Source organism: Aulonocara stuartgranti (assembly GCF_965226115.1).
Source record: "Aulonocara stuartgranti genome assembly, chromosome: 10".
Classification (NCBI taxonomy): Eukaryota; Metazoa; Chordata; class Actinopteri; order Cichliformes; family Cichlidae; genus Aulonocara; species Aulonocara stuartgranti.
Window position 1 is genome coordinate 23558767 of NC_138946.1, and position 18359 is coordinate 23577125.

Genomic DNA, 18359 nt, shown 5'->3' on the forward strand with positions numbered 1-18359 from the left:
CTATTCTTTTGCTCCATGTCATTCTCTTCTGTTTCCCTCCGACCGCCTTTACCACATGTTCTACATATGCATGTTTTCATGGTAGGAAATCAGACATCTGTTGTCAATGCCTAATTCTTTCCTGAAGGATTATGTAATGTTATAATGAGGAACAATTACTGAACTAGCTTGCCCTCGACATTTCGGCGGTTCATTGGAAAGCAGTGCATTTGTACTTTTTAGCAAGGGGGAAAAAAAAGAAAGGTACAAATGTGGAAGAGAGCAATGTGAAGGGGTCCCAAAGAGATCCTCTGGCCTTTAAGTGGCCTTTTCACATTCTCGCTTTATTCTTCCACTGTCCTTATCCATCCGGTAGCCCTTCTGCTTCACATGGATCACCGTTTACTTTCTTTTCTAGCCGAATCAAATCTCTGCCTAACGCCCACAACTAGCGCAGATAGCAGCAGCTGACGCTTTTTCTTCTGACATCTCTTTACTTGTAACTTTCTAGATTCAGAATCAAATCTGAGATGGACTGCCATAAAACTTTGTAAGCACATTCATGTTCCCCTAAAAATGAATTATAATAACTTTGGCGTTTGCTCAAATTGTCCAGCTCCATTATCCAAATTAAAAAGACTTTAGCCTCATCTGTACTTTGTTTTCACTGCTAATCAGTTAATGGTACTTTGGCATGCTAAACTAGGACTGTAATAACACAACAAACGACATTATATCTGTTAAGTATCAGCATGTGCAGCCATAACCTCTTTGCATTTTCTAAGCAGTGTAAAGACCACAGCATATAACTGTAGATAAAAGATGGGGCTTGTCACCCACTAGATTGTCGATCTTAAACTTGAGTGCTTCAAATGTCGCCATCCTAGCTTTTAAATCCAGACGTCACTGTTATTTAAACAAGTGTCCTCCTGACACATTCTTTTCTAGGCCTGGCATTAGACTGGAAACAATCTCAGATATTATTTAGCGACTTACAAACTGAATGGAAGGCTACTACACGATTAGCATCATGCCATTAATACTTAAGGACATCTCGGCCTTCGGTTTGCATGAGAGCAGTCCAGCGTTACAATCCTTATTTTTGCTTTTCTTTCAAGTCTAGACCGTCCAAGAAAAACCCAACAAAAGCATCAAGCTTGATGAAAAACGGTGATCAAATGTGACCATTTTTTTGTAACATACACTCAAACTAAATTTGGCAGGTCTGGGGTTTTTCCTATTCTACTCCCAGAGAGAAGATAGATAGGGAAAAAACGGGGGTATCTGCACATTCGCATGATCTGAGAGTGCGTGTAGTTATTTAGGGCATGCATATCCCAAGTGGCAGGGAGTGAATGTTTTAAGAGGGAACAAAGGCTGTCTAAGTGAGGGCTTCTTTGTGGAAAGATGACAGGGAAAAAATAAAAATCCATCAAAAAGCTGCTATCAGCTCCACTGATCAAGGATCGTCTGATGAGGAAGTCGGCTTAATTGGGGCCCATCAATAAAAAAAAGTGCCATATGCTCAAACACAGAGACCATGAGATATGAGACTCATTAAAAAACATGGCTTAAAAACTGCAAAGGGAAGAAACATAATAAAATAAGTAGGCTTAGGAGTAAGAGAGCAAATGAGCACTGGGACAATCTTTGTTAAGCAGTGAACATCCATACTCCCCATCCCAACATACAACACCAGGCCAGACAAAGGAGGTATAAGCTAATAAATGTCAGGTAATGTAGCCGGCTGAAGTTATTGATATCGTTTACAATGTATTAGCCTGTCACCCAGCTGTGTGTGTGTATGTGAGTCTGTGGTTTTCCCCCCAGGGGGGCTGAACACACACAGTGGAGTCCCATCTGTTAGCGTTGATGACAGCAGTGTGTGTGTGGATGTGTATAGCCACAGGGGCTGTGTGCATGGTGGAAACATGACAAATCGCAGCCCTAAAGGACAGGGCACAACAATAAAATAGATGACACCATCTATTAGACACTAATTAATATTAATATCTACACACTGACACATGGAAACACACACCTTCATTAAAACCACTGAGCTTTGAGTTAAAAACTAACATTGCATGAAATTCCGCCACCTTGCATCGCCCAGAGGGAAGATGTGTTGGAAAAAACATGCATTCTAGGAGAAAAAAAGCCTAGAAGAGTCCGAGGCCCAATTCCCATAAAAAACAAATAAAAGGAGAACCTATTTTATTCCTGGGAGTGTTAATAACATGCTAAGCAGCACCAGAATGTAGAATTTACCCCCCATAATAATAAGAAATGAAAAATGGAAAAATCTCCCTACGCTTGCTTCACTGTTTACATCATAGTGTGCATACTTCTAAATACACTCACCAGGCTGTATTTCATTCTAATGAGAGCTTTATGTTGGCATCAAGTTTGACGCAGTACTTGAGAGATGAGATCAGAGCTCGGGGCCTGAGCTTTCTACACTGGCACATTTCCACCGGTCTAGAAGTTTTACTGCTACGATCAGCCGGCTACTATCCCAAACAATGGCACTTTGACCAATAAACCCCTCAACCTTTGCATCTAATGCTTCATCGTGATGAAAGACCTCAGGCTCCTAAGTGGGAACTTGAGTGCACGTGGATGCTCACCTCAAACTTTACAACCCCTTTGCACCCGGAGCTTTACAGTAATGCCGGCCTAATGTGTGTGCACCCCTGTCCGGCTCCGTGGCTTCGGAGAGGGAGGCGAGAGCTGCCGGGAACAAACAACATCATCACTGCTCTCCTTCTGTACCTAATGCCCAACTTCTCTGGCTCCCATTATCTCCGGGAGACTGCTCAAAACTATCAGGTTATTGCTTTTCGCGGCTTGACAACGCCGCACTCCGCGTCGTCTGGGTCGAGATGAGGGGCTGCCACGCGCTCAAACCAATAACAACAACCCCCAGCGTTGTGCGGTGCTGAAGGGATGATGGGAACAAGTGGGGAGGGAGAGGGCTGAAGTAGTGAGGAGATTATTAGAGCTGTTACATGACTCTTGAGAGAACACGAAGCTCCTCTATAGAAAGAACACTGAGGAGGAGGCGGTTCAGTGCAGCACCACATGGTGTTGGATGGGATCGCTTTAGTGACAGACTCGAAACAACATCAACCTCGGTTTGATATTTTTAAAAATGTGACACAGACTTGAGAAAATCCTGTGACTTGCGATGCTAATTTGCATCAAAGTATTGATAGTAGGTGTAAGTCCCATTTAATCCAATAAAACTGTCATCATGTCAGCATGCTAATGTGATTGTGAAGGAAGCCTCACAGAAATCAGCATTTTAAAGTAACTTCAGGCCTCAAATAACCAACTTCCTGTTGTTTTCAACTCATCTTTGAAAACTTGTGCTTGTGCAAAATGATTGAAGATGTCCAACTAGAGTCTTGGGAAGCACAATACCTGCAGTAGGATCCCATTTCCTCAATTAAAGCCCTGATAGGTGGGAAATGGAGACCGACTAATGTAGTCATATGGAGCTGGGAGCTGGTGACAAATTCCTCCTCAGATAAGCCAAGTAATTAAACCCAAACAAGGTGAGCCCAGAGGAGGCTGAGATGGGCTGCACAAGTGTTATCAGATGAAAGGACTGGTGAAGCAGGGCGATATGATGCGTTTCTGCCGCTCAGCCTACCCGGTTACATAAGTGGCCCTCTGAAGACGAGTATTGCAAGTTACAGCTGACACATAAAGGGCAAACTTGCACAGTGCATGAGGTAGAGGATGGTTTAGAGGCCAAGCGAGTGTCTGCACTCTTAACCAGTGCAGGAGTTGGTGTCCTGTTTTACTTTGGCTGAATCACACTAGCAAAAATCAGAAAAAAGAAAAATCTGACCCTGAAAAGTTTATAATTTCAAAAACATCCATGTATTGGAGCTTTTAAAACTAAGTGCCATTGGTTGGAGGGGATGTCAGCCCAAATGGAAATAAAGCAATTCAATCAAGTCACCTTAATTCCCACAGTTAACGTGTGCGTGTACACTGGCGGAAATCCCACATTATGCACCTCCTTACAAGTCTGTATCAAAAAATGCTTTCTTGGTACTATCATAACAAAATCTCTGGCTCGAATCGTACCACGATCTTCTGACGATAGAGGCGATCGACTTTCTCAACAAAGTAACCACAGCGGATTTTAAAAAAAGAAGAAAGAAAAAAAAACTTCCCTCTCGATATGCCCTTTTACGGTCAGTCAGTATTCCACAAGCTTTTTAAATAAATCACAGGGTCTCCAGAGAGCAAAGCAAAACACTGAAGGCTCCTTCTCAACCCAGCTTCAGGAAAGCAAACAGCTCAGGTCCTGCTCTCTGTGGGCTCTGCAGGACTCCTTCGTGGCTGTAATAAACATATGATATCAGAGTCTAACACAAGTGCCACCATGTCTGAAGCATTCATGAACATTTAAAGAATGACAAGAAACCAACTAATAAGCAGTAAGACCATAAATTCTCCTGTTTTAGGACACATATGTTGTTTCATTCAGAGACTTAAGCAGCAGTGTTGTGCTCAGGATCAGGGCCTTTGCATTCAGTGGATGCACTGTTGACAGGTTCACCCACAAACCTACTATGTATAACATATTCACAGTATTCCCACCCCCCACGCGTCTGGGACAGAACATGCCATTCTATCCGCCTTACTAAACCTCCACACACACACCCCCCCCAGCAAAAGCATGTGGTGTATTTGTTTGTTTTCTGCGGGGGGAGAGGGGAGGGTTCTGCCTGATGTTGGCTTGAAATCGATGTTCCCAGTAACGTTTCAGCAGCAGCATCCGCCTCAGGTTTTCATAGTTAAGTCACAATGTTGCAGAACTAATGAGCTGATGTAGCTTCTATTGTATCCCATTGTCTGTTAAACCAGCACTAAAATCTCAGTCTTAAAAGTTTAACTACTCACTGCCTGATATTGAAGCTGTCGATAAGGCACAAAAAGATGCCATTTCAGGCAGGGTGTTTTGCTTTCAAAGCCAACACTGAAGGACGTAAAGCATCAAAATGAAAGAGAAAAGACTGGAAAGATCTAGTGACAAACAGGAAATGCTGTAACAAACAACAAACTTCAAAGCCCCTTTAAGAGACTGCGGGAACTTGGGTCTGAGGAGAAACATATCCGCTCATTCACATAAGATTTATAAGATATTTTTGAGACACATTCCTCCCCTAAAAATCCAACTTTACAAACGTGACTGATGTGTGTCCCACTTTCCTGATATCAGAGGAGGGAGGATTTGTATTCCTGTTTATTCCTGATGCAACTTGTAACAGATGCTTTGCATCAACTAAGAGTATTATGCTGCATGCAGCAGCCACAAACAAAACTTTACCTGCTTACTCCAGAGTCAAAAGCAGGATTATAAATAACCTGCCATAAACTCACCTCTGGCATAGACACCCGCCACTTGAGAGAAACATGAGGGCATGAATTGAAGATAACGGCGTTTAAAAGCCCTCCGAGTTGACCCACTTTCATAATGTGAAGTTTGATCGATTACAGGGCAGCAGAGGAGGAAACTACAACAGCTGCAATTTGCAGAAAACTGACAGGAGTCAAGCTTCACTTGACCAAATAGATTTTTTTGAAGACGTTCTGGAAAAAATGGAAATGTGACACCTCTGTAGGCTTTTCAGCAAAAACTAAACAGCGAGTGGAGAACGGCATTTCGCCTCAATACCAAGAAACCGCAGATTCCACTGTGGAGGCCGTATCTAGTTAACGAGACTGAAAGGGAGTTTTATGGAGACGTTTCTCACAATAAGACAGGGGGAACCCCCCTTAAATAAACTCTCCTTCACACTATTAATCCAACCAGCATCATTAGAGGTAACCACTACAAACCATACAATTGTGTGCAGAAGCTAGACAGCTAATTAAAATGAGTCATATGGTGGAAAATCTCCCCCCAAGAGGACACAGACGTCTCTCTTTGTGCATGGTCTATTTTACAGCCGGTCTCCTACCTGGACTTGCCCTTTGCCCATAATCTTGTCCACAATCTCATTGTCGTCTTTGTTCAGCATGCTTTTGTCGTAACACTTCTCGTAGCACAGGATCCGAAGGTACTGGGAGCCCTCCAACTCAATCTCAAACTCCTGTGCAGTGACACGGATGTAAACAAGGAGAACAATGAAGATGAAAACAGCACAGTTAAAAAAAATAAGAAAAGAAAAAAAGATGTCTTTGCGACTGACTTCGTTCCACTGAGGCTCTGTGGTGTCCCTGAAGACTCGGGTCTTGGCCTTGCTGACAAAGTATCCAAATGAGTCTACTTCGAGAGTGCAGTATAGATCTGAAAGCACAGAGAGTAGACAGGTCGGTGAGATGAAACAACAGAGTATGACAGACAAAATGTGAAGCACTGGAGAACACTTAAAAAAAAAAAAAAGAAGATCAAACATATTGTAGATGTTTAAAAATGACTAAAACATGCTGTTACACATGTTTAACTGCCGCAGACGGGTGTTGGACAGATACATTTATCGTTCCCTGTGTGGAAATTTGATAGCAGCAGAAGATACTTGACATTTCAAAGCACCATATAAAAACAATCACATGAACATAAGACGTAAAGCACACAATATACAGACACTTTCCCTCTCCGAGCATCTTAGGGATGATTTTGGCCAGACCAGCTTCCAATGAAAGACAAGTGGATTCTTTTTGCACTGCAACTGATTGATTTACTGGAAAAGGTCAAATATATATAGCATCAATCCTCCAATTGAACTGCCTGATATTTAAATATACATTTGAGTCTTTATTTAATGAATAAATAAAATAAAATATTTTCCCTTGAAGCCATGATGATGTGTTAACATAATAACCAACAGCCAAAAATCCATTAAAAAACTCAACTTAGGACACAAGACTTGTCTTATGAAAAGAAAGAAAACAACTAAATATGAGGGAAGCTGTGAACAGTGAATGTTGGAATCACCATAAGAGCACAGCCAAAAGTGCAAACATGTATAAAAGTATCACTTCTAAAGACTGATTTCACAGATTTCTAACAAATGTGCAATTAAAAGGTGAAAAAAGCCCTCCAATTTGTCAATATGCTACCGTTTGACAGCAGACAGGCAACAATCTCCTCCCTGTGTACACAATCAGCACCGGCAGCCCCTCGCCACTCTTAACATCCTCATACCGCAGCAGTATCCCGCCCCGCTTCCCTCCTCTGGGATCAGCTCACACTCAGCTCTTACACAGAGCAATTAAGTCTGTTAATGTGTTTCTTTAAATGCTCCTGAAACCATTCCTGCAGACTGTGCTACCAGCTGTCTGTAAAGCGTCTCCACTACATCCCCTATGTTGGACTTAACCCCTCGGGTTAACTTCCACTAGACAGCATGATGGATGGGTGAGTGGTTCGACCTTTCACCGGGACAGTCACTAAGATTAAGCAAGAGAGCTGAACGGCAGGGGAGTGGGTTTAATTACATATGCAATAAAATAAAAAAAGACATTAATTTAAACAAAAAAAAAAAAAAGTCACAAGCAAAGTCATCATCACGATCACAAGATTTAAGAGCCTGACACGAGCCGGGTTATGAGAGGATACCAACCACATCACCTGGATGAGCTGCGACTGGAGAAAACGTTTGCACATGTATCTATAGGATAAAAAGGAGCGTACAGTATAAAGGAATGTCGTCCCATCTGGTTTTATTCCCCCTTTGTTTGTTTTCTCAGCATCCTAAAAGGTTTTGCCATAATCACTCCCAGTTAGGAAGAGATTAGCGGTGGTGGTACGAGGGAAGTTCAATGAAGGGGAATTCAGTGCGACCATCTGGGGGATATTTAAAAAAAAACATGAAGCAGTTATTGCACGCTTCCGCTATGTACGGAAGCATAACAGCTCACGGCTGTCACTTCTGATTTGACATCTGGAAAAATCCTTAAACTACCTGTCACAGTCTGCTTCATTAAAGAGGCGGCAACATTCTGATGGTTGCAATGAGCGATTCAACCGGTTCTTTGTGTGCAACTCTAATGTGATTTAATCCTCTTCGTTTCATCTAGCCCTGGAGTAGAGAAGCGTATACATAGTCCTGAGCAGCTCCCAGTTTTCTCTGGAAGTTTATTTCCTCTCCAGCTGAAATGGGTTTATGTGCCCAGACCTAAAATTCAAACAAGGCCATGGAGAGCATATTTTGAGAGGTCTTTGTGTCCTCACAGTGGATCCAAGAGGGCTTTGAGAAGTAGGACAGACTAAAAGAGGCCTGGAGTTTTCATTTTTCTGGCAGGTCGCCACCAGGCTCAGAGTATGAGGGGGATTTATTGGTCAGCATGGGGTCTCTGACCCCTAAATACAGGGTTAATGGATACCATCCTTTTCCATCTCAATTAGCTGTGGGCTGTAGCCCTTGTGGGGCGCGTATGTTCTTATACAGCAGGCTAATCTTTGCCCGAGGCTGCGCCGAATGCTGGTTCAAACTGTTGGTTCACAGAATCAGGAGACGCGTGATAATCAGTTCAACTAACTAGTGTCTCAGCAGCTACAGATCACAGTCACCAAAACCGCTGCTTCAGGACAAAATATTCTTCTCAGACTACAAAACATAATAAGCAGGGAAATGCCATAATTCAACTGTTTAAACAGAACCCAGAAGAAGAAAACTAATAAAAGCCTGACATAGAGAATACATGCAGCCATGGCTGGATTGGATTACACAGAAATACAGTCTTGAGAACGTGTGAACACTTTCAGCAGTGGTTTGAACTTGAGCCTTACAGGAAAAACATCGAAAAGCAAAAACGTCAAAACGAAACAAAAATTTTAAAAATGCCAAGTAGGTGCTTTAACTGTGCATTGACCATAAAATAAAATTTTAAAATGCACCTTTCTCTCATCTTCTAATGTGGATCTGTGCCCCCACCCTATGCAGAAAGTGCAGTTCTATAGGTGTGTATTGAGCTAACTGTTGCATCTTTCTGAAGGGAACGACATGCAAACACTCACACATACAAACAAATAAAAATAAAGCAAGAATAAAATGACATGACATGTTTTTTGCTTCTCATCTAGGTCAGTATTTCCATAGATTTTTTTTTCTATCTGAGTTTTTGGGAGACGCTCAACTCCCAGCTTTTCCCTCTGTGACCCAGTTTGACTAACTTTGCCCTGGGCTGCGCTTCCAAGCCCTTTCCCACTGGGGGAAGATTGTAGTGGCATAAATAACAGCTTCAGTAAAATCTTCGACTACATGCTTACTTGATTTTTTTGATTTAAAAAAAAAAAAAAAAAAAAAAAAAAGGAGGGGGAGGGGGAAAGAGAAAGCCTACTGTGGAGCATTCAGTGCCCACTTAACCTGACACAGTGAATAATGACTGCTGTTTCAGATCATTACACATTTCCATTCTAATATGAAAATAATCACCATTTGCAATAACAGAAACCACATGCGCACACACGATTATGCAAAAGAGGAAATTGCTGCAAAATCCTCGCACATTGAAATCTGAAATGCCAGAGACGATAAAGTAGAGTACCGACAACGCAACTGGAACCGCGCTGAAGCTTTAACACAGGCTGGAACATCGCCACACAAAACCTGTACACAAACCGAATCCCATCATTAAGCTACATCTGGAGGGGGCTTTGTAATTTTAGTCATTTGTGGTATTGGAGGAAATTCTACAAGCAGAGGAATACAGTGTGTCTCAGTGATCTCTGTATGTGTTTGAAACCCCAGAGAAACTGTGCCGATGCTGGACAGGTTTTAAAAACTAAACATGAATATTAAATAAAGCTGTAGGAAGCAATTGGCAAAGATGTACCGTCCTGATGTTAGTCAGACATAGTCACCATAAAAGGTGTGTATTATATTACTAAGGGTTTATTTAATTTGAGCTATTATTTGATTTCTTTTGTTGAACTTTCAAATTAAATAAAACTGTTGTTGCTGAATTGATCACTTAACCTTTAGTGCAGTTAAGCCTTTTCTATAAAATGAACCCCGCTCCAGACTGATGGACGATAAGAAGAGAGGTGGATGAAATGATGCATCCATCATGCCTTCTTCTACTAAGTCTGTGGGGGATGTATTTTGATGTGGGGTGCTTCAGTTTGTCAGGTCCAGCTTCACCTGGATACACTGCATGACCAGATTTTTCCATCTTTATCCTCTGACAGTACAGGAATATTTCAAGAACACAATACAAGAATTCATTGCGCTCAAATTGTGAAAGAGTGGTTAAGGAGACCTCATTGTCTCACATGCACCGGCCACCGCAGAGTCCAGATCTCAACCCCATTGAGATTTTTTGGGATGTGTTATGTAAGACTTCATGTTCTCCCATCATCAATGCAAAACTCTGAATGGAAACAAACGTTGTGACATTGCCAAAGTTTATTAGGGACTCGAATGTTACAGGCGATCTGGGGAGATTTTGGAGCATGTGACTGTTTTTGTTTTGCAGGGCAGAGTATGATAGCAGACACTACACTTTCCTCATTCTTCTTTTTTCGACTGCTTCCTTTAGGGGTCACCTCAGCGAATCATTTGCCTCCATCTCACCCTCTCCCTCCAAACGGCTCATTCCTTCTCTCCATCATATCAGTCACCTCCCTCCCTTTACTAGTCACAGTCCCTACATTTAAAGGCGTTTTTGTTTACATGGAGACTCAGAACCCACAGCAGTTCAAAACTAGACTTTTGAACTAACCTATATAGTATTAAAAGATTGGTATAACCATACTGAAGAGATTGCCTAATCCTGAAATCACAGCAATAAACCTTACAAAGTAAAATATGAATAATGAACACATGCCACTGGAAATACATCATCAGGTATAGTAGATAAATTTACTTCAGTGACTCACACACATACATATAAACAGTGATCACCCACCCATTTATCTACCACAAGTAAAAGGCATTAAACCTGTGTAAACACACATTAGAGGACCTGTACGAATGAATGAAATCAGATATAAGTTATGGATGGCTGAAGCTTCACTTTAACTCCAATAATTAAATCTGATAATTAATAATTCGACTCTTGTCCTCATTTAGAACACTTGTCTGTGTAACAGTAGTGTTATATATCATCAAGGTCAGCACTTCTCTCACGGCATCCCCGTAAACCTCCCTCATCATCATCCTGAACACCACGGTCCCAAACAAGTCCAGCACATCCTCCATGCCTCCACGGCTTGCATGCCCCACCCTGGGTCTGTACGCTCCACTGGAGATACCAACATCAAAACTGTATCAGTGAAACTACCAAAGTTGCTTCCACACACACACACACACACACACACTCCATAAAGCCTTTAGCTCTCTGCGCTCCATTGAGGATCAAACAGGCTTTCAGGAGAGAGTGCTTTCCAATCCATTAACTGGGAAATTCTTGTGGGCCAGCACTGAAGGCTGTCATGGTAACTGAGGAAATCATTTCTCCCTCTCCATCTCTTCTCCTGATATTCGATATTTGAACTGGTGCTTGAGCAACACGGGGCACGGAGTGTACCGGAGCACCAGCTGTCCACCGCTGACACATCTGAAACAGCCTTTGTGGAGGTTCAGCCAACGTCAAGCTCGGTAGATAACACACACGCATACACACGCACACAGCTATACAAAGAAACATTTGTGCAAGGTAAGGCAATAGCATAGTGTGTGAACAAAGACGAGTGGTATTACAATTGCCAGCTGTCCACTTCTGAATGCTGCTGTTTGTGATTTTGACGTTCCTCCTTTTCAATGTGCCTTCAGCATCTTTGTCACTTGTGATGTCTGCTTAACGAAAACAACCGCAGGAATCCCACTTTGGCTTCAACGCTTCCTCTGAGACAACCTCATTCTCTCCCTCTCTCTCTTGATTTTTCCTTCCTTTGCATCTTGGCCATGTGATGATGGAAACTGCATGTGCCGGCTGTGATGATTGACTGGGTCATGTGTTTTGCTGGCAGACAAGTATATGCGCAGCCGCTATGTGTAAGCAGATGCTGAGCCGGAGTGTGCGCACAAGTGCAGTTAGAGGAAAAAAAAAAGAAAAAAAGAAGCTGTTTCTGGCAGACTTACTGGCTGACTGCTCGAATCCTTTGGCAGAGTGGACAATCACATGCAGAAAGCCGTACAGGCCAGGAGTCTCCTCATCTGGAAAACAAGCACACAGAGCAGTTAGAGCAGCACGGGTGCACATACGGGAGTCCGTGCACAAAAATCAGCAGGGTAATCAGAAGTCATTGCAAACTATAAAATGTATGATCCTCCGGCATCCTGTCTTTATCTCTGCGATGATATTGTAAAGAAAAAAGATAAACTGTGAGAGAAAGAAACAAAGGAGAAGGAACTCGTCTCATGGAGCATGAGCTCTACCAGCAGGTTTCATTTCATTTCTGCTGCATCTCGTACATTTTTTTGTTCCTGTACTGCCTGATCACTAAATGCTAATGATGATACTAGCTCTCTCTCTCTCGAGCTTACCCTATTTTGCACCTGTGTGCAGGCTATTAGTCTTTATTATCACTGACAGCTGTGGTATTATTTTCTATCTGTTGCAGACTCGTTTACTGGCACTGACACTAAACTTGCTTCTGTTGTTTCCAACAGCAGGACTTTAATGCTACATGCTCTTTCAGCTTTTTGTGAACGAGTCTCTTTCCCTTCGCTGGAAGCGGGTCAGCTCACGTGGCCATTTAGAGCACCTTTTCCCCTCTGTCGGCTCATGAATTAGTGGTATTCATCGAGGTAAAATGAACCATGCAAATATGTGTGAAGTTTGAAAGTTCACTGTTAAAGCGTGTGTTGCCACATCCAGATCCATTCAAACTAAAATTGCTCAGTGGGGCAGATTAGTGGGAACCCTAGTGGGTTTTTGTATTCTTTCTTGGGTGGTCCGAACTGGAGATTACATTCTTATTGTTTTTAATCATTCATTTGAGTGTTTTGGTTCTCATTCCCTCCAGCAGTCAGTTATCAACATTTGAGAAGAGACAGATTAAACTTCACATGACTTCAGAAAAAAACAGAATAAAACGAAATCAGGGAAACGGCTGAGGAAACAACTATTGGAGGATCTGAAAGAAAATTAACCGTTATTACAGCCTTGTGTCAGATTGGCATCAGACCACACATTAGCAGTGCACAGACGTCTGCCATCGAAACTGAGCTGCCCTTCGAATAGAGATCGTGGGTGGATCTCTTTTTTTTTTTTTTTTTTTTGGCCAGCCCATACACCCCTCTTTGTACCGCAGACAGAAACATGAAGAGGATACAGTCCTGCTTTGGTTGAGGCCTGTGAAGCCCGGCTGCTTCCTGGTAAATAAACCAGGGTGGAGGGCAGCAGAACCGCTGTGAGCTCCACTGTTGGCAGCTGAGAGGAGAGCAGTCAGCCCTCGGGGTTAACTGTGCGTGTGTGTTTTATATAACTAACAGGGGAGTTTCACAGAGAGTCGGTTCATAGGTTCAGCATCATAGCAGACCGACTGCCCTTTCTATCTATTATGCTCAATGGAAAACCATGAACTAATATGTGATAACTGATGATTATTCAATGGAGTCAAATGAAAGAGTGAGTATTTAAGTCATCCATCCTCTTAAGTATGAGAGACATTCCTCCACCAGCTGGTCTCCATTTAAACCCCTGCTGTGCTCCCTGCATCACATGTCAGGATGGAGGTGTGTGTGTGTGTGTGTGTGTGTGTGTGTGTGTGTGTGTGTGTGTGTGTGTTTATTCTAGCTTCGTAATGAGGAGCGGGTCAAAAGTCTAAGACAACGCAGGAGTTGAAGTCTGATTTAAAACACAGGAATCTCAGTAAGCTCTCACAGAAAGCAGCAGGAAGATAACATGTAAGGAAAAGTCCACCAAAGCAGTGAGAAGAACCTGTTTAGGGAAAGCAAACAGAGTTAATTCTCTTATTAAAACCATGTCAAGTGGTGCAAATGCATTTTTAACAGTAATCTGTCTGTATGTCATGTTGTGTATCCATGTGTGGTGTTATGTACTGTCACGTCTGACTTACTTATCTGTTATTTTGACAGCCTGATGCCGTGTTAAATGTTAAATAAAAAAAACAGAGAATCAGACATAAAGTTCAGTTGCATTGAAATAAAACACCTCGTTTGGGGGCGTGGGGTAAAGCACACCAAAAAATATGCTACCACTTAAGTGTCACTTGTCATTCTGCTGACTACTTTGAAAATACAAAACTAAAATCCATCTGAAAATGACTTTAAATCTATTGGATATCAAACACAGAGATTCTAATGCACAGAAAGGAAACACGACACAAAAACATCAGGACAGCGTGCCTTTCAGTGTAAGAGCTCTGTGTCTGTGCATGAGTATTGTCTTTGTGTGAGAGACCCTCTTGCCATCTGAGCAGATCAGAGTAGATGGAGCAGATGGCTTTAATGTCACCCCCACCCCCCCACCCCCAAGACTCTGAGAGTGGCTGCAATGAGGAGATCGGGAGGAAAAAACAAACATATAGAAGCTGCGAGCACGCCACCGACACACTGCGCGGCACTGACTGCTCCGAGCTAGATGAGAAACATATTGTAGCCTAAATTTATCTCCTGCAAGGCCCCCCTAACTTATTATGTGGTTTTTTTAGTGCTCAGAGTGTAACAGGCACTTTTGTGTGAAGTTAAATTCAAAGCAGAGGGAAGAGGGAGAGGGAGACAAAAATGTTCCTGCTCGTGTTTCTTACCGTCTTTGTTGCCGGTGACAGGAATGTTGTGGACTGTTCGGAGTTTGAAACAAGAGCTGGTCAATACTTGGAGCTCTACAGAACTTAACACGCATGACTGGAGGTCTGGAAGAAAAAGAAAGGAATTAAATATCATAAACATCATATAGGGAGGTGGGGGTCAAACCTTTATGTTTCTGTGGAGCAGTGTTTGAAAAGTGAACACAATCGTACCTTTCTTTTGGAGTTTCTGAATGCTTTCCCTCCACTCTGACCTCTCGTAGTCAGAGGATAGCAGGAACAGGTAGCTCTACACACACACACACACACACACACACACACACACACACTTAGCAATTACAACCAAAATAGCTGGAAAAAATCCTCACTAGCACACATCAATTGGAATGATGGGAAATTCTCTGATGCTGTTTTGGGGGATTCAAACTTTAAATCTGTAACAGCAGACTCTTTGAAAGTAAAATGTGTCCCTCTAGTGGTGAAACCTGCACAGTGCAGTGACACAAATGGAGCCAGTAACAGATTAAGAATGGGCAGAATACCTTTCCATGTTTGTTGTGGATGCGAAAGGGGATGGTGGGGGAGTGCAGGAGCAACCAGGACTCCTGCTCGTTCATCTTCTTCCTGAGACGCTCCACGCGGCTCTGACCCTTCGGTGCTTTCTGCACAAGGACACGGACAGGAAAAGAGACTGTTTGAATCTCGCTGATTGCTGAAACGTACTCATTGAAGTAAAAGAGAGTAAAACACCGAGCACTGCTGTGCAGCATCCGAAACAGTCACAATCTTTTCCTGATTGAGACAGTGAGACTTGTACTTCTCCTCTGACTCATCTCAGGTCTTGACACATACAGAAGACGCTTATATTTTTAGATTCAGTGTGACTTACAAAATGAGGGTCGAGGTGCAAGGTGGGGGGTGGGTGATTGGGGGGGTGATATGATCTGACTTTGAGAGCCCTTCCCCTTGATGTTGGGTTCCTTGTGTAACCCAGCCTGTGTTAAAGCTTCAGTGCGGTTCCAGTTGCGTTGTCGGTACTCTTCTTTATCATCTCTGGTATTTCAGATTTCAATGTGCGAGGATTTTGCAGCAATTTCCTCAGTTATAAGACTGATTTCCTTTTGTATCCATTTTCTTTGAACATTGGGTTTTACTGTGAGACTAAATTTCTGGAGCTACTTCAGCTAGAATTTAATTTTTCCATTAAGAAACAGAATGAAGCAGATGTAGCAGACGCCTGACATGATGGAAAAAAAGACAGTCACACTGAGTGTACAGTCAGCTTTATGGATCTCATCAAGTTATTTTAATGACAACATGACTGACAGTTAAAACATCTTTATTTGTACAGCACAGTCATGTTTAGCCTACAAAAACAAAAAGCCTCCAACGCAGACAAGTCTCCGTCGGGGAGTTTCACAGAGACGTAACACCAAACTTCCACCTCCAAAGTGTCATATTCCAGTATTGGCTACCTAACAACGCGGATTGGCAAATCTGAACAAGTTTAGTGGCTAAACAGGGTGTGAACGTATGAAGACGTCAGAAGCTGGTGCCCTTTTGTCCCTCAGTGTTTGTCGAGTTTAAATTTAACCAGAGCATGATAATCATAAGGCAGTGCACCAGTTACAGAGAACAAGAGAGTAACACACAAAGAAGAAAAACATATGCAGTAAAATCTAGTTCCTCATTTAAACCAAGAGATTTAGTGACCTGTCTTTGGTTAGGTTTCTATTGTCGCCTCTTTGTATGAAAAGCGGGGCGTGAAAGATTAAACTGCAGCTGATTAGTGGTTTGTGTTACATCTGCAAAGCGGTTGCAGAGATCACACTTGTAGGACCTCTTAGGTTTTAGACCCAACCCTGTCTGGTTGCGTTTGGTTGGAGGTGGCTACGTAAAATTCATCAACTGTTCAAGTGAAGATCTTTCAGTAACACCAGAATTTCTATTATTAATGAGTTGGATTTCTTTTGCTTCTCTTCTGTACGTCATGACAAAATCAAACCACCCATCGTCTATATTTTTAACCACATACAAACTGAACTTTAAAGTGAGGACTACTCAGCGTTGCCTTATTGAAATCTTTCATATTTTCCAGCAAAGTGTCTATAAGCTGCTTAAAGCAAGCCCCATAATGTGAGAGTCTTTATATATAATTCATGCAGCAGTTTCTTGACGTTATTGGAGGAAAACAAATTCATACACAGCCCCAACCCTCACCAGGAAGCGGTGAGTCAGAGCCTGCCTGGATACAATCAGCTCGATCTCTCCCGGCATTCGCCTCCTGCGACTCCACATACCAGCCGTGGTCACTCGCTGTGCTCCGGGTGGGCGAGTTTTAACGCCGTGAGAAGGGAATAACAGGAACTCTGCGCTCCTGAAGCCTTTAAACGCAGCTATGGCTGCGGGGGTGGATTACTGTGTACTTGTAACATCTTTTATTTCAACCTCAAAATGACAACTGAGCATTTCAGCATGTGCTAAACAAAACAGACTCATACCGTGGCACACACAAGTCACAGTTTAAATCTGGATCAGCACTTTTGCCACTCATACTCAAGGAAACGGCAGCTGTCCTCAGTTTCAGGATGTTTATTATTCGTACTTGGACTTGTTTTGCTGCTTGTATTCACTCACACAATAGTCACAATTCATTTAGTAAAGTCTGCGTAGGCCATAATAAAAAATGAAGTAAAGGGTCACACAAAGCTTTGATATGACACCGAACTTCTGATTTACTTCTTATTTATTTTTATTTCTTAAATAAAAAGAATCCAGCTGATGATTAAAACTAAAAGAAGCTGCTTTTAAAATAACCAAGTTCTCCTAATTGTGTGGCTCTTGGCCTCAAATGTATTTGTTTTATGCATATGTTAGAATTTAAAGATGAACATCAAAAAGCTCCTGTTATTCATAACAGGACCAGCAACTTTTCTTACTCTAAAGCTGTCTAGAACTGGGCTCCAAACCCTGAATTTGCCCCTTTATTCTTTAATCCTGGATCATCTCAAAATTAAACCCAAGATGGCCGAATAAGCCATTGTAAGCCTCGCGAATACATTGAATTGGGCTCCAAATGCCAGGAAAAAGGATTACCTTCTCTTTCTGTATCTCATTCTTTAAGACCGAGATCTTGATCTTCATCTCCTCAATCTCGTGCTCTGGCAGGACCTGGATGCTCGGGCAAGCGTCCGAGTCGTCCAGGGTTTGGAAAGTTAAGTCCGCTAGAGGGATGTACCACTTGCACTCATACTGCTGATGGCGACTGCAGAGAGACAGAGAGAGGATGGGAGGATGGAAGAAATGAAACAGAATTAGTCAAAATATTTAAAAAAAATAATATTTTTTTCTCTTTTTCAATCATGACTGAACTGAATGGACGCACAAAACCGAAGCAAACCGGTTTACAATTTGAAGCCACACTAACAAATGTTACACTTCTCTATTCAAACGTGTGCTCATTTGACCTCATTTCTTTATAGCCCACTCATTCAAAGTCACATTAATAAAAATGATGAATGCACAACATTATTTCCACAGGGGCTGAGGACACTAATGTGCACCGTCTCTAATGAGATTTTAATTAACATTTCTGAGTGCTGCACAGTCGACTCATCGACGACATAATACCTTCATCAGACGGCTAGTTTAAGCAGCTCGATGTCACAATGAATCCATACTAAACAAGCATGTGTTA

At 42.3% G+C, this 18359-nt stretch overlaps 1 protein-coding gene across 5 annotated transcripts in view; it reads right to left on the bottom strand.

Moving 5' to 3' along the window:
• Positions 1–18359, bottom strand: part of abr (ABR activator of RhoGEF and GTPase) — a 120439-nt gene that overhangs the window by 29560 nt on the left and 72520 nt on the right. For all 5 annotated transcript variants that reach the window (XM_082548966.1, XM_082548961.1, XM_082548963.1 and 2 more), the window contains 7 exons: positions 17759–17927; positions 15205–15324; positions 14876–14951; positions 14663–14767; positions 12030–12104; positions 6192–6289; positions 5961–6092 (listed from right to left, as the gene is read on the bottom strand). In XM_082548966.1, coding sequence (XP_082405092.1) covers positions 5961–6092; positions 6192–6289; positions 12030–12104; positions 14663–14767; positions 14876–14951; positions 15205–15324; positions 17759–17927 — 775 coding nt within the window. The remainder of the gene's footprint in view (positions 1–5960; positions 6093–6191; positions 6290–12029; positions 12105–14662; positions 14768–14875; positions 14952–15204; positions 15325–17758; positions 17928–18359) is intronic.